The sequence below is a fragment of the Alexandromys fortis genome, unplaced genomic scaffold (genome assembly GCF_014885135.2).
Source record: "Alexandromys fortis isolate MF-2015 unplaced genomic scaffold, M_Fortis_MF-2015_v1.1 scaffold_57, whole genome shotgun sequence".
NCBI lineage: Eukaryota > Metazoa > Chordata > Mammalia > Rodentia > Cricetidae > Alexandromys > Alexandromys fortis.
Genome location: NW_026067941.1, coordinates 9,497,778 through 9,511,826, shown reverse-complemented (window position 1 = coordinate 9,511,826; position 14,049 = coordinate 9,497,778). Strand labels below are relative to the sequence as shown.

At 41.7% G+C, this 14,049-nt stretch overlaps 1 protein-coding gene across 15 annotated transcripts in view; it reads right to left on the bottom strand.

Moving 5' to 3' along the window:
* Positions 1–14,049, bottom strand: part of Mgam (maltase-glucoamylase) — a 240,025-nt gene that overhangs the window by 162,821 nt on the left and 63,155 nt on the right. For all 15 annotated transcript variants that reach the window (XR_007592850.1, XM_050148095.1, XM_050148104.1 and 12 more), the window contains exons 27-43: positions 12,706–12,860; positions 11,168–11,336; positions 10,832–10,928; positions 10,394–10,506; positions 9,116–9,241; positions 7,774–7,902; positions 7,412–7,522; positions 6,850–6,912; positions 5,480–5,614; positions 4,936–5,023; positions 3,879–4,017; positions 3,515–3,648; positions 3,357–3,391; positions 3,151–3,267; positions 2,614–2,762; positions 1,936–2,020; positions 1,148–1,204 (exon numbers count right to left, since the gene is read on the bottom strand). Coding sequence is in view for 14 of the 15 variants with exons in the window: in XM_050148095.1 (XP_050004052.1) it covers positions 1,148–1,204; positions 1,936–2,020; positions 2,614–2,762; positions 3,151–3,267; positions 3,357–3,391; positions 3,515–3,648; positions 3,879–4,017; positions 4,936–5,023; positions 5,480–5,614; positions 6,850–6,912; positions 7,412–7,522; positions 7,774–7,902; positions 9,116–9,241; positions 10,394–10,506; positions 10,832–10,928; positions 11,168–11,336; positions 12,706–12,860 (1,902 nt within the window). In the remaining variant the exon portion in view is untranslated. The remainder of the gene's footprint in view (positions 1–1,147; positions 1,205–1,935; positions 2,021–2,613; positions 2,763–3,150; positions 3,268–3,356; positions 3,392–3,514; positions 3,649–3,878; positions 4,018–4,935; positions 5,024–5,479; positions 5,615–6,849; positions 6,913–7,411; positions 7,523–7,773; positions 7,903–9,115; positions 9,242–10,393; positions 10,507–10,831; positions 10,929–11,167; positions 11,337–12,705; positions 12,861–14,049) is intronic.

Here is a 14,049-nt window from a genome sequence, read left to right as displayed (position 1 = left end):
AAGCAGTTAGCATGAAATTCAGACAATACGAGGACCACTTCTGCTGACTGTGGTTTACTAAGAAGGCAGTAGGGCATCCTCACCCTAAAAGCAGAATGAGCCAATAACAAACAAGTGGAGGAGGGTCCAGCTGCCTCCAAGACAAAGAGAAGGAAATCAACTCACTCTTCTTCACACAGCTGTCACCCAGTCTTTCTCCAATCCCCTGGGGTTGTCACCCAAGGGACTGACACATGCTCTGACTTTGGCCTGCCACTTCCTTCTTCTTTTGTTAGAGGGCAGCAAACCTCTAAAACCCTGTCCTTTCAGCTGGACCCTTAGGTTGCACTAGCCCAGAAATATATCACAAAGAGCTTCTTGTTGACTTCTCATCAATAAATGCATGTAAACACTTCGGGCATCCAAGTGATGCACTGTATGTCTCTATGTGTTTTACATGTTTATATAAGTCTCATAACTGTTACTCTTGGGTATTGATAAAGAGGAATTCCCCTTAAGTTTACAAAATACAAAGGCTGGCTTTTACATCTTATCTATCTTTCTATCTATCTATTTGTCTATCTGCCCACCTATTTATTTAGAGCGGGGAGGGTGTGTTCATGCACGTGTTAGGGTGTGGTGTGTGTGTGTGTGTGTGTGTGTGTGTGTGTGTGTGTGTGTGTAGATCAGAGCACAACTCATTTCTTCCCTCCTCTACCACATGGGATCTTGAAACCTAACTCCAGACACCAGACTTATGTTCTAGCACGACCATATTTTGGGCCATGTCTCCAGCCCCAAAGAGGGGCCTTTTAATAAAATGGAGAGAGAAAAGACCTCTACGATTAAGAACTTATACAAAGAAAATTGAAGTCAACAGGATGATTTCCAGAGTTCACTGGTGTCTACCCCAGTGTAATGATATTAAGACAAAGCTCCAAACTCACACACAAAGACGCCCAGCAAGCCTGGTACCAGTGAGATATTTTATGTGCCACTAAAGGGTGACTGGTCAGAAGTTAGGAAATGAGGCCACAAAGTGTGAAGTGACCATTCAAGACTATAAAAGGTGTTTTCCAGAAAAGGCATGAGCTCGGTATCTATCATCTCCAGACACTCTGTATGCTACCACTTTCTTATGACTGTACAAATATGAAGAAAAACTCACCGTGGGATAGTCATACCAGTGGGCTTTGGGGAAATATGCAGTGACATCTCTGGCATCCTGAAATAAAATACAAAGGAAGTGTGAACATAGACTCTATGGAGGAGGACACAGTGACCAGTATACACTGGTGAGGAGTTAAAATAATAATAAGCTAACAGAATTGACAAAATTACTTCTTCTCTCTTATGTTATCAGTGATGAAGATCCTCCTTTTCCAGCCACAGAAATGAGCCTACCAAAACTAAGTGCTTTCACAAAGCCCCTCAGGTTACTAGACTTTGGAGAAAAACCAGACACCACTCTTTTATAGAAGTTTTCATCCCCTCCCTAAAGAAATGAACAGGCAATGGTGACTATAGAGCAGAAGACAATTGTGTAGACTGAAAAATATGTGAGGAGTGTTAATCTCATGTGTTCATTTTATCAAAATAAATAGTGGAGATTTAAAAAGAATGACAAAGACTGCTGCAAATAGATTCGCAGTTAATTGTAGCTAAGAGTCACAGGAATCTTTACACTTCCTGAACTTGGCCCTGCATACCTTACTTGGCTAATGGAGAAATAATTACATCCTTAAACACATGACAATGTTATTCCTTGAAACATTAGGCAGACATTAAAGGTTTAAAGGCAGAACACATAAGACATGGAACATAGGATCAGAAGGACCAGGGAGACAAACGTAGAGTAGGACACAATGCCTCCTAATCCCTTCACACCAGACTCTGCATGACCCCAGGCACCCAGCCCTACATGGACTCCTTACTCCCTCTGGTCTCCATACTCACAGCCTCCAGCACAGGGCTGACCAGGAAGGCTGGACCCAGCAGGAACTGTCTGTCTATATTCCAGGTCTCCCGGTCTGACAGAAACCTGGAAAAGGAAATGAAGGTGCCAATCTGACCCCAACGGGGCCTCAGAACAAGGCCTCAAGGAAGTTCTCAAGTTCGGTTCCATGTCAGAAATCAAGCTATACCCCATACCTTCCTTATATTTCACTGGGTGACAAGGATCACATAGACACCATTTCCCACATGCTGTACTCTTAAAACTTCAGAAATATATTATCTGACACAAAGTATCTTCCATTTCTTCACCATGTCCACTGTACTGAAATAATACGCTAGTCCTTGCCATCATTCCCTGGATTGTCTTCTAAAGTTACATGAAGATGGGCTGGCCAGAGTCCAAGTAACACAATCCCCACACCGAGTAGGGAAGTCTTCATAGGGAAAAATAGGTATGATAGGAGCTTTCAATTGGTAAGTTCAGTAGTAGATACCGTATACACAATGTGAGTGTTGTATATGACACTGCACTAAAAGGAGGGATAAAGATACTCTCTCTGGAGAGCTCATGCAAAAAAGACCTGTCACTGCAATGTGCAAAAGTTTCTTGGAACCATTTCCACCCTACATGATGAGTAACTTGTTTATTATTCAACAGGATTCCTGCTCGATACTCACTCATGGAGAAGAGGCCGCACAACCGTGCTGCCCTCCATGTGGGCCTTGTACATCAAGGTGTAGAGATACGGCAACAGGGTGTATCTGGTCTCTAGCACACTTCTGGAAATATCCTCGAAGGTTGAATTCCAGGCAACAGGGTCTTGTCTCTAAAGGAGCAGAAGAAAAGTGTTTAAAGTCCACCAGAGACAAGAAGAAACAGAAGAGTCATTAAACCCTATTTGAACTGCATATACATATGGAATATGCCATAAACATTAGAAAATGAATAACATGACTAGTACTCCTATAATATTCTTAACTGACTGGCAAATATCAACAAAATTCTACCAGAAAAAAATCATAAGACTTCATAAGATATAATGAAAAATATTCCCTAAGGAAAAAGTCATGAAAGCAATATTAAAACTATGGTATATAGCAAGAGAAGTGATGGATTTGCAGTTTTCACCAGGAAACACAGGCAGCAGAATTGCTCTCAACAGCCGAGGGAGCATTTCTAGTGACATAACAGAGGTGAGGAAGCTGACATCCCACCTTGGTCCCAATGGTGTTGTGGTTCCTGGAGAAGGGGTAAAAGGCGCCCAGCTGCATCCAGCGAATGCACATCTCATAATCAGCATCTTGAAAGAACCCACAGATGTCTGCTCCGGTCTGAAACAACAAGAAGCAAAGTCAGCTCTTGGTGCTTTCTGAGGATGCTGCCATCTTTCTAGGGAGGAGGAGCATGCAAGAGCACTTACATAGGAGATGCCAAAGAGACTGAACTCCATCATGCCTGCAAGGAGAGACGCACCAGGGTCAGGACAGGCATCATTCTCTGCCTCCTCCCCCTTCACCAAGGATCGTACTCCCCATTCTACCCACAGCAAACATAGGGCCTTGGGCAAAACCCACACACCAATTATGGATTTCCCCAGCTGGTCCCAAGCAGCTGTGTTGTCTCCCAGCCAGTGTCCTGACCATTGTCCAGAAGTGGGGAATGTGGAGCGGGTGATGACGATCCCTCTCTCTCCTGTCACCTCCTGCACAGCTCTGGTTGGGGGAAACAAGAAGTGATGGTATCTTGTTTAAATCTTCCTTCCAATTATAATCAATCACAGTGTGTGGACACATGCTCATAGAATGTTTGCTTAATAAATACAAATCTCTACACAGTTATAGTTATAGATTACTTTTCAGCCCTTAGTATGGAAAATTGAAGATAAACCATCACTGACTGTCCCTACAGTGCCATCAGCTGGAGAAAGCAGAGGATCACTCACTCGTAGGTGGGTCTGGTCTGGGACCACCCGTACAGGTTGTGCACATCATAATGCCGCACCCGGGAGCCATCTGAAAGGATCTGCTCACTCTCCATGCACAGGGTCTTGCTGCTCAGGCCCTTGTCCCTGGCTTCCAAATCTGAGGAAATAAAGAAACATCAGTGAAGATTAGTCTTGACTCTTAATTCTTGATTTCTTCTTAGAAGATACTAAGACTAAAGACCTCTACCTGGGTTCCACTTCCCTCCTCTTTAGCATTTAAGAGCAAGAGACTCTCTCAGTAGCAATGTGATGAAGGCATTTTCAGTATCAAATTCACTAAAGAAAATGGAGTTCGGGTGGTTGTCAAGTGGTCACTATAGGGCAGGTTTTAGTACAAGCCTTACGTTTGTTTGTTTATTTATTTATTTATTTATTTATTTATTTGTGTGTGTGCGTGTATGTATGCATAAGAATGAAGGGATGTATGCAGCAACCACAATAAGAGAAGAAGATAACCAATACTCTTGAGTTGGAGTTACCAGTGATTTTGAGTCTCCTGTCGTGAGTTCTCTCTTAGGATAGTAATCACTCTTAACTGCTGATCCACCCCTCCAGTCCCATAATATTTTAATACAGAAGTTATTTCATATCCTTCTTATATTTCTGTGAATGGATAGTGTTGTATGCCTGCTATACTTTAGGACACATACATTTTGTAATATCTCTGGAAGGTCACACATCTCAGAAAGGGCATAGTAAATGGAACTAAGCTATAAATGTGCATGACTCTAAAGTCCATGAAAAGGGGAATCCACTTCACAGTACATGTTGGTGGAAAAAGAAATTTTGTAAGTTATCACACCACAGAGACATTATCACATTTGAGTGATTTCTGGACAAATTCAAGAAACGTTCTAACAGCCCCAGTTGGAAATATGATGTGCTTTTTACTTAGACCCTATTTAACCACAATAATTGTGAGGATGTGTCTTTGATGGTCAGGGTAACTACAGGATGCTGAGCTCATCTCCTCCCATCCACTGTGCATCAAGTGAAGAGATCCCACGGTCCTTACGTGGCATGTAGGGAGGATGGTTCAGAGTATCATTGCTGCAGCCAGGAGAAACTGCCCCATTCACAAAGCTGGAAGGTTCATTCATATCCTACAAATAGCGAGAATATGGATTGTTTTTAAAGACACTTAAGTTCCATCAATTAAGAACAAAGAAGGGGTCACACATTCAATATCTAGCATCCCTATAGATGCTGCACAGAGGGGAAGCAAAAAACACTGGGAAAACACAGGCTAGACATATAAATAACCAGAACATGACTGGCTATATTATTTCATTTTTCCCATTAGGACAAGCAATGCTTTAAGGAACTCCCACTAATTGTAGTGGAGATTTTGCAGCAGGAAAACAGACAGGTTCCCATGCACTATGTTGAGGACAATTCTAAGTTTGACTGGATGATTGGCACTTTGCTAGGTCTGAAATCTTTTTCTGAAAGTGATTATCACCTTGCCCAACGTTATGGCTTTAAATGCTAAAAACAGCACACATACACACAAACACACCCATACTCAGGCATACACAGACAAATCTATACACACTTACAATCCACAGGCCATCAAACTTCAAGCTCTTTTCTGGGTCCCGTGGGTTGGTGTAGAGTTCTTGAATCTCCTGCTTCCACCACTCAGCAGTGGAATTACGGAAAAAGTCTGGGAAGGCCACATAAGCTCGGTATAACTGTCAAATTAAAATATAATCAATGTATCATAAATGAATATATCATAGAGGAAGCAGGCAGTTGTGCAGTGATGGTTTGAACAGAACTTATATAATAAAATATACTTAACTTTTTAGAAAAAGATTTAAGAATAAAGATAAAAATCATAAACAATATACCTTCCGAGAATTTGGAAACCAGCTACATTGTATGGAATGGACTGCTCAGGGGGATCATGGGCTTTGTATGGTTAAAACTTAAATTGAAAACTCTGTGCTTGTGTCCAGAATGATACCTTAGTTGATAAATTCTTGCATCTAACAGGGTTTCTAGAACTTAGCTGTACCTTACAAACCATATGTAGGTCAGCTTCATCATCAGCTCACCCATCCCACATTTCCTGTACACTAGGACTTCCCGACAGCACACACCAGTACAATTCCAGTCCCTCAATTATGACCATTGTTAAGGAAGAGTTAAAGGTCCAGCAAACAGTGAAGATCAAGAGCAGCTACCTCCCAACAATGTACACACTGCTCACAGGTGTATCAGAAAACTCATAGAGAAATAAACAGGCAGACTCGGTGCTTTGGATAAGCATCTTAGGAAGAGGAGGGTCTGATGCTTCTTCTGCCAGTTGTGTCAATGATTTATTCATGCAAGACACAGAAGCAAACGAAGATGAGAAGAACATAGGGCAGACACCTAGGCTACTTGGTCCCATTAGATGGAAAAGCCTGTTCTCAGAAGAAAGCAAATTAATAACAGGAGACTACAACTGAAAGGAAAAGGAAAGTCGAGAGGCCCAGTGCAAGACGGAAGGGTGGTGCCAGAGAAACATGTGGACATGGAGCAGCCTGTGTGTGAACACAAACATACATGGAGAAAAGGATCCCATAACTGAGGACAAAGGCTGGGAGCTGTCAAGGCTCTAGCATCCAGTTCTGAGTTCACAGCCCTTAGGAACTGACAGCTTTGCATTTGAAATTGCCATTGTGACATAGGAAACTATGGTTAGGAAAACTGAATACAATGTATCTTAAACCTTATGGTCAATAATGCCAACACCACAACTTGAAGTAAAACATAGATAACCATAAAATAATGGGTCTCAGACTGACAGGAGGAGCATTGCTCCTATGTGGTTCTTTCTCACATGTCTCTGTCCTCTGTGCAGATACATCTAATGTCCTAGACCTTGCTGCCTCTTCCTGAAAACCCTAACAACATCCAGCATCCACAGAGTGTCTTTTACCTCCAGTTGAATGTCCCAGTCTAGAGAGGAGTCCACTTCAACACCAGGATAATCAGGCCAGACCTATGGAGAGAAGAGACTTAACAGACATGCCCTGAACAGATGTTTATACAATTAATTTCTTAGGAAACTACAAGCCAAGGACCTAGGGTTAATAGGTGCCAGAGAGAGTCGGGCGATGGTAGTGCACACCTTTAATCCCAGCACTCGGGAGGCAGAGGCAGGCGGATCTCTGTGAGTTCGAAACCAGCCTGGTCTACAAAGCTAGTTCCAGGACAGGCTCCAAAGCCACAGAGAAACCCTGTCTCGAAAAACCAAAAAAAAAAAAAAAAAATAGTTGCCAGAGAGAATTTTCGTAAAGGAAAAGAAATTCCTAAAAGCACTTGAGCAGATCAACAGATATTAGCTGAAAACAGAAAAGTAAAAATAAAAAAAGAAAGAAAAAAAAACCCCACAACTTTAAAAACCACACATAACAGGCCCCAAAATCAACATTTCCAAAGAACACTAACAAGGGCTCTGGCCCTGTGTGAGTCTGGCTGGATCAACACAGAGCTCATACCTTTCCCCAGACAATGTCTCCACCATTGGGATATCTGATGAAGACGTTCTTCTCTATACCCCGTTCGAAGGCAGGGTAGGGCTGTGTCTCGTTGCCAGAAATGGCTGGGTCCTGAAATCAGAGCACAAGGCAGGTGGAAAACTAAGACAGAAGATGATTTAAAAAAAAAAAAAGACAGGATAGAAAATGGAAATTCCCAGTGGGAATTTCATTATAGAGCTTCTGTGACTGCCATGAAATACACTTACAGAAACTGTCTTCTGTTTCTCTCCAAGAACTGAAAAGGACAGACATTCTAAGCAATTTTTACACAATCCCATCCATTATCCCAAGCACAGCGTACACATTCACAATGGACTAACCAGAATGAGGATGACCCGCATCCCAGCTTCCTTCATGCGACTGATCAAGTCCGGAAACCCAGAGAACTTGGGGCTGAGGGTGAAGTCCAGCTGCCTCTCCATGTAGTCGATGTCTGAGTACTGCACGTCCTGGAGTGATACAGGAAAGAGTGGTTGCTGGCTGGAGAGTTCAGGCTCCAGCAGTTCCTGCAGCTTTTGCCCAGCTAGTCCACCCCTATGTATGCCACATTAAAGCTTTGGATCTGGGGACATTCACTGATGTTTTTTATTTTCTTCAGAAACAGAAATAAATTTCATCTCGACATCAACAAAAGTGTAAGGTAAGTACCAATGCCTGTCTGTAAAGGCAGTTGTAAAAAAAAAAGTTAAAAACACTATTGGAAAAATGCTTTGACTTCTCTATGAATATGTACTGAAATCAGTGAAGTTTGTTCATAGAACACAACACCAAATATTCATTCCTAATAGACACAGATCATAAAAGATTCCAAAAAAAATATTAACAGCCCTCCTTGTATAGGACCCAGTGTTGGGGTGATCAAAAGCAGTGCTCTCACTGAGTTTCTCCATTACACCTGTGCTTCTCAACCATCCTATTGTCATCCTCTAATTAAGTTCCTCATGATGTGTGAGCCACAATCATAAAATTATTTTCATTGCTACTTCTTCACCGTACTTTTGCTACTCTCATGGATTATGTGTATATATCTGTGTTTTTCAATGGACTAACAAGACCCATTTGAAAGGGTCCTTTGACTCCAACCAAAATTCTCAACCCACAAGTTGGGTACCTCTGTGTTACAGGAAGTGTTTTGCACTAAGACAACACAGAATAATACATGCAAAAAAACACAAAGGGTTACAAAATGATTTCTGGTTATTGGACCTCTGGTTTTGAGTTGAATGTGGCTGATTCTGAATATGATTTCACTACAAACTCAATACAGGATTTTAGCATGGCGTCAGTGAGCATTTGGGGCTCAGAGAATTGTGCTGTGCCAGATCCAAGAAAGCAATCCTCATATGGGATTACTTTACTGAGTTTGGGTGAAGTTTCCTTAATTGAGAGAAACTAGTATTGGAATGGTGAATTATTATCATGTCAGTAAGGGCAGTATAGTTAAATATCTTGAAGTCAGTCAAGAAGCTGAGGAAAGCCTGGCACAGGAGCCAGCACCCATGAACCAGTCTTAGCTGCTCTGTTAGTCTGAGTCACCACTGTGATGAGGGCAGTGGTCTCCCCTGAATCACTATGGATGGTATGAGCACAGTATGACATGACATGAGATAGAGACTATGTCATACTTAAATCTGACAAAAATTCCTCGGCAGACATACGTACATAGGGGATCCGCTTAGCCACCATCTCATCATACAGGTTGGCGATCTCAGTATCATTCTCATATCCATAGCGACACAGTTGGAAACCCAGGGACCAGTAAGGTACCATCACAGGCCGACCAATCAACTAGAAAACAGACAGAGAGTATTGGACTGTTAGAGGAGAAGCTGGTTGGAAGTTGGCTATGAAGTCAGAATATTTAAATCAAATTAGACACCAAATTTAAATACAGAAAGTAACTGTGAGGATGTGTGGAGCTCTAGGAACACACTAAAGAAAACCTACAGCTTCCCAGAGCAACTTTTCGGGAATTCTAGAAACTTGCTTTCATTCAGATTTCCAGATATATAATTTAGAATCTAAAAACACACAACGAAGAGGGAAATAGCTAATGTAGAATACAGTCTCTAGCTCTTGTTGATTGTGAACTTGGGCAAATATGTGACATTTTTGTTCTGGTTTTTTGACTTGTAAATCAGAACTAATATTGAGAGCTTTTTCATGTGGCTTTGCCTGAGTAACTTAGTCTGTGAGACACCCTCTCACATGTATTAAGTAATAGATGCAGTAGATATTTCATACATGTTTGTTTGTGTCACCAACAATGTTATGATCCCCAGGCACCATGATTCCCACCATCAGCTCCACAGGTACAGATACTGTCTCTATCACCACACTGTAACCACTGTGTCAATGTCGTGATGTAATATCCGTCATGATGATAACCCCCACTGCTATCATTATCATAAGCACCATTACCAATAGAACGACTACCCTAACATCATCATATCAACCACCACCAACACTGTCACGAACCCCACTCATTCAACTCCACTACAATCACCTCATGTCCTATCTTCCTCTGTACCATTATCATCACCTCATGTCCTATCTTCCTCTGTACCATTATCATCATAATGGTCACCATACTGACAATCAGTTATATTACCAACACTACATTCGATACCACCACCCCTCACAACACCATCAAGATCACTACCAGCATAGCTCTCAATCACATTAGTCCCATGATTAGACCCTGAAAATACTATGCTATATTTCTATAAGTGCAGAAAACATAATTTTAATAGTTATAGGAATATATCCATTCTCCAACATTCCATACTATAGCTTCTCTTTAGAGAACATCAAATTCAGGAACCAAATGACAGTTATATTATATGGCAATCCTATATTGCAGGGTTGAAATATAGTGTGAGTGTATGTACACACACACACTTACAAACACACATATTTCATAAATGCGTTCCTTCCTACCTCTGTGTATTGCTGAGTGACAAGCTCTGGAGTTGGACCCAAGAACACAAAAAAGTCCAGAATTCCCCCTGTGGTTCTGTATGTTAGGGCAGGCAGGGGCTGGAATGTCACATCTGAAAACACAAGAAATTGTCATCATGTTGAAATCCTTCATGTTGAGAATATTAACCCTGGAATCCTGACCTTCTCTCTCTTCAGCTGTAACACACTGAAAGCGATATTCTGGAGTATGTGCAGAAAGAACTAAAGAAGTTAAATGAAAGCTTTCACTAGCTGCATTACAAATAAATTTGGATAAATTATATGTAATTAAAATATATACAAAGGATCAATGAAAGGCAAAACCAATCCACAAAGATTATATTTTTTTTCACTAAGTACATTCTAAAGCAATTGAAGAATAGTTGGCATACAATAAGGGACACCGGTTCATCCTACCCATGGCATTGCTGTTCAGCAAGAGAACTCCGTAGGCTTTGCCGTCCTCCTCTAGCCCCATGTAGTAAGGGTGGACACCATAGGAATTCATCTTGTACTGAGAAGAATAGGGAAAAGAGATTAGGAGACTGTGTTTATGATAAATAAACTCAACAGAAACTTTATTGTTGAGTCAAGATTCTCCCTTTAGAAACTGAAGGGGAAAGCAGAGCTTAAAAATGTGTCTATCTGCCTAGCAGGAGAAGGCAACAGTCACATGGAGTCTGGAAAGAGAACTACAAGACACATGGCCTGGGCAGAAAGAACAGAACCCAGACCCAAACACCCGCTCCTTACCCCTGGGGGCTGATCCCTGGAAAACATGCCCCACGTGTGCCAGTTCAAGTCTATCTTGAAAGTTCGGTGCTCAGTTTCCCCAAAGCCATAGATGTACGTGGAGGGCAGGCGGGTGGAGATGCGGATGAACATGTCATTGAAGGTGAAGCCAAGGAGCCCAGAGTCCCAGCTGCAGAAGGAGAAGGGACATTTGCAACAGAAAATCAGATCTCTGATGGCTTCTAGCAGCTGCCTTCATGAGGACAACAGGCCCCTCCGTTGCACAAACCATCCCTACTGGAGTCTCTCTCATACAAAACTAGTAAGTTAGTGGTTAAATAAAGTCACCATGGCTAAGTCCCAAGTCCCCATCAGTTTTCCTGCTCTGTATCTTTGCTTCCCTTTACTGCAGTCCACAGTCACAGATTCAATCACTTTTTTTTTAACCTTACCACTCCAAACTCACTGTGCCTTCTGCTCCTGACCCCTGATGCCCACTTCCTCCATGTATCCAGGGCTGTGATATGAGCACCTCACACCAGCTCACACCCCTGCTCACATGCACACTCATCTGTCCTGACAGCATCTGAGGACCCTGCAGGGATCTTCCTGTTCTCAATCCTATCTTCCAGGCCCGCTTTGTCTCCACATCCATCCTAGCTGTTACCTCAAGGGAATCTCTATTGTAAATGATAAATTCCCTCCAGCTCATGACTTATTTCATTCTTTCACAAAAGTATGTTTTCCCAGAACTCTCTTTGGAACTTCTCCTAATCTAGGTTCCATTTCAAACATCACCTCTTCCCAAGAGACACAAACTCAGATTATGGCATCTATGCCAACAGATAATCTGATTTCCCTGAGTTTTCCAGCATAGCAATTGTCACTATATCAAATTTCTCTTCATTGTATAATTTAGCTTTGTTTAATGGAAGAAATAGCACATCTGTCTATGACCACAGCACCATATGGGAACCTAATTCAAAGAAAGAATTAAGTAAGTACTTGCTCAATAATTCCTATGAACCTGTAACTGCCTTAGTATCACTCTCAGAGTATTAAGTATTTCCTCTATGAACAGAGAGCACTCCCTCATGTGGTGGCTAGAGGAGCTATCCCCCATAGTCGCAGGTATTTCAGTACTTGGTCCTCATTTGGGCACTATTTGGAGACTATTGGGAGCTGTGGCTTTCGTACAGGAAGTATGTCACTGGGGACAGGCTTTGGAGTTCACAACCTCACGACATTCCCAGTTTTCTTTCTGTTTCCTGTTTGTAGTTCAACATGTGATCTTGCACCTGTTCCTGCTGCCCTGCCTGCTGCCTGCATCCACTTCACCATCATGGACTTGAACTCTCTGATGCCATCAAGTTAAATAAACTCTTCAATAAGTTGCCTTGGCTATGGCTTTTTATCACAGCCATAGGACGTAACTACTACATCATGGATGTGAACGTGGGCAGGCTGATGCTTTGAGCACGGATGTCTTCAAGGACAATGGGACTGGGAAGGAATGTTTAGGAAAGCAAAAACCCTGAGTCATACCAGGGCCCACTCACATTACAGTGCCTGTACTCTTCCTGCGAACTTCAATCCCAAATGGGTTCTCCTTAATGGAGACGTTATAGAGACAGCCTTCATTGGTGCTTTCTGGAACAGCAGGGATGTTCAGAGGCACTGGGACTTCATACCGTTTGTTGTTGGGATCAAAGATCTAGGCCAGAGGAAATCATTTTATGTAAAGACAAACTTTTGGCATTTACATCATAATTCTTTCCTAGCATACTGACAGTGATCATAATTAACAGCATTGCACAATTAACAATATAATTGAAGTATTAACAATACAATTCAAAATAACTCATGAAGATTTTTAATTCCCACCTCACAAAATATGAGAGGCTTGACACTTTAGATATTTGAACAATACTGAATTGATCAATCCATCACAGGTAAATATGTTAAAAACATTAGTAAATATTCAGTTAGCGGTCATTTCAAAAGAGCACTGTAGCCAAGAATTGTCCTCTAGTTATGAATGCCTCAGCATACTTTTATCACGGCTCACAGAGCCTAGAGCCTGTTTGTTTGGTCTCCTTTTACCTCACAACACAGGACTTAACCAACACAGCAGAGAACAAGGTTCTATAAAATAGCGTAATCTGGGATATACCCCAGTATTATAGGCAGTAGAACATTGGTTCATCAATTTTAAACTTGGTATTAACATGAAAAATTCATTCTCAAAATGGTATGGTATTTATAAACATGTGTGTGGACTTATGAGTACAGGGAGATATAAGACTCGAAAATAGTTATCCTGATTAAAAGCATCTCTTCTGGAAATTAAATAAAGCCAAGTAAATAAGAGCCACAGTATAGCTGACACAACAGCAAAGAGTAGGGGCGGGAACTGAGAAGTCTAAGGTAAAGGTCATGAAAGCTCGGGAATTCAGGGGAACTAGGAAAGAAGAATTCAGCAATCCTGGGGGATGCGAGTTGACATGAACTCTGTAGAAGGGCTTTTTTTGTTGTAGGGAAGGAACAGCGAGATGGTTTCATAGAAGAAATAGAGGCTGAATCTTAAAAGTTAAGCAGCAAAAAACCAAGCATAAAACCGAAAGCAAGTGGGGGTTGGAGAGATGGCTCAGAGGTTAAGAGCACTGTCTGCTCTTCCAGAGATCATGAGTTCAATTCCCAGCAACCACATGGTGGCTCACAACCATCTATAATGGGATCTGGCACCCTCTTCTGGCCTGCAGACACACATGCAAACAATACTGTATACATAATAAATAAAATCTTTTTTAAAAAAAAAAAAAACTGATCCTGGTAAAGAAACAACACAGAGGAAGACCCAGGGTGTAAAGTGGCCCATAAACACATGTGTATGAGGGAGAGAG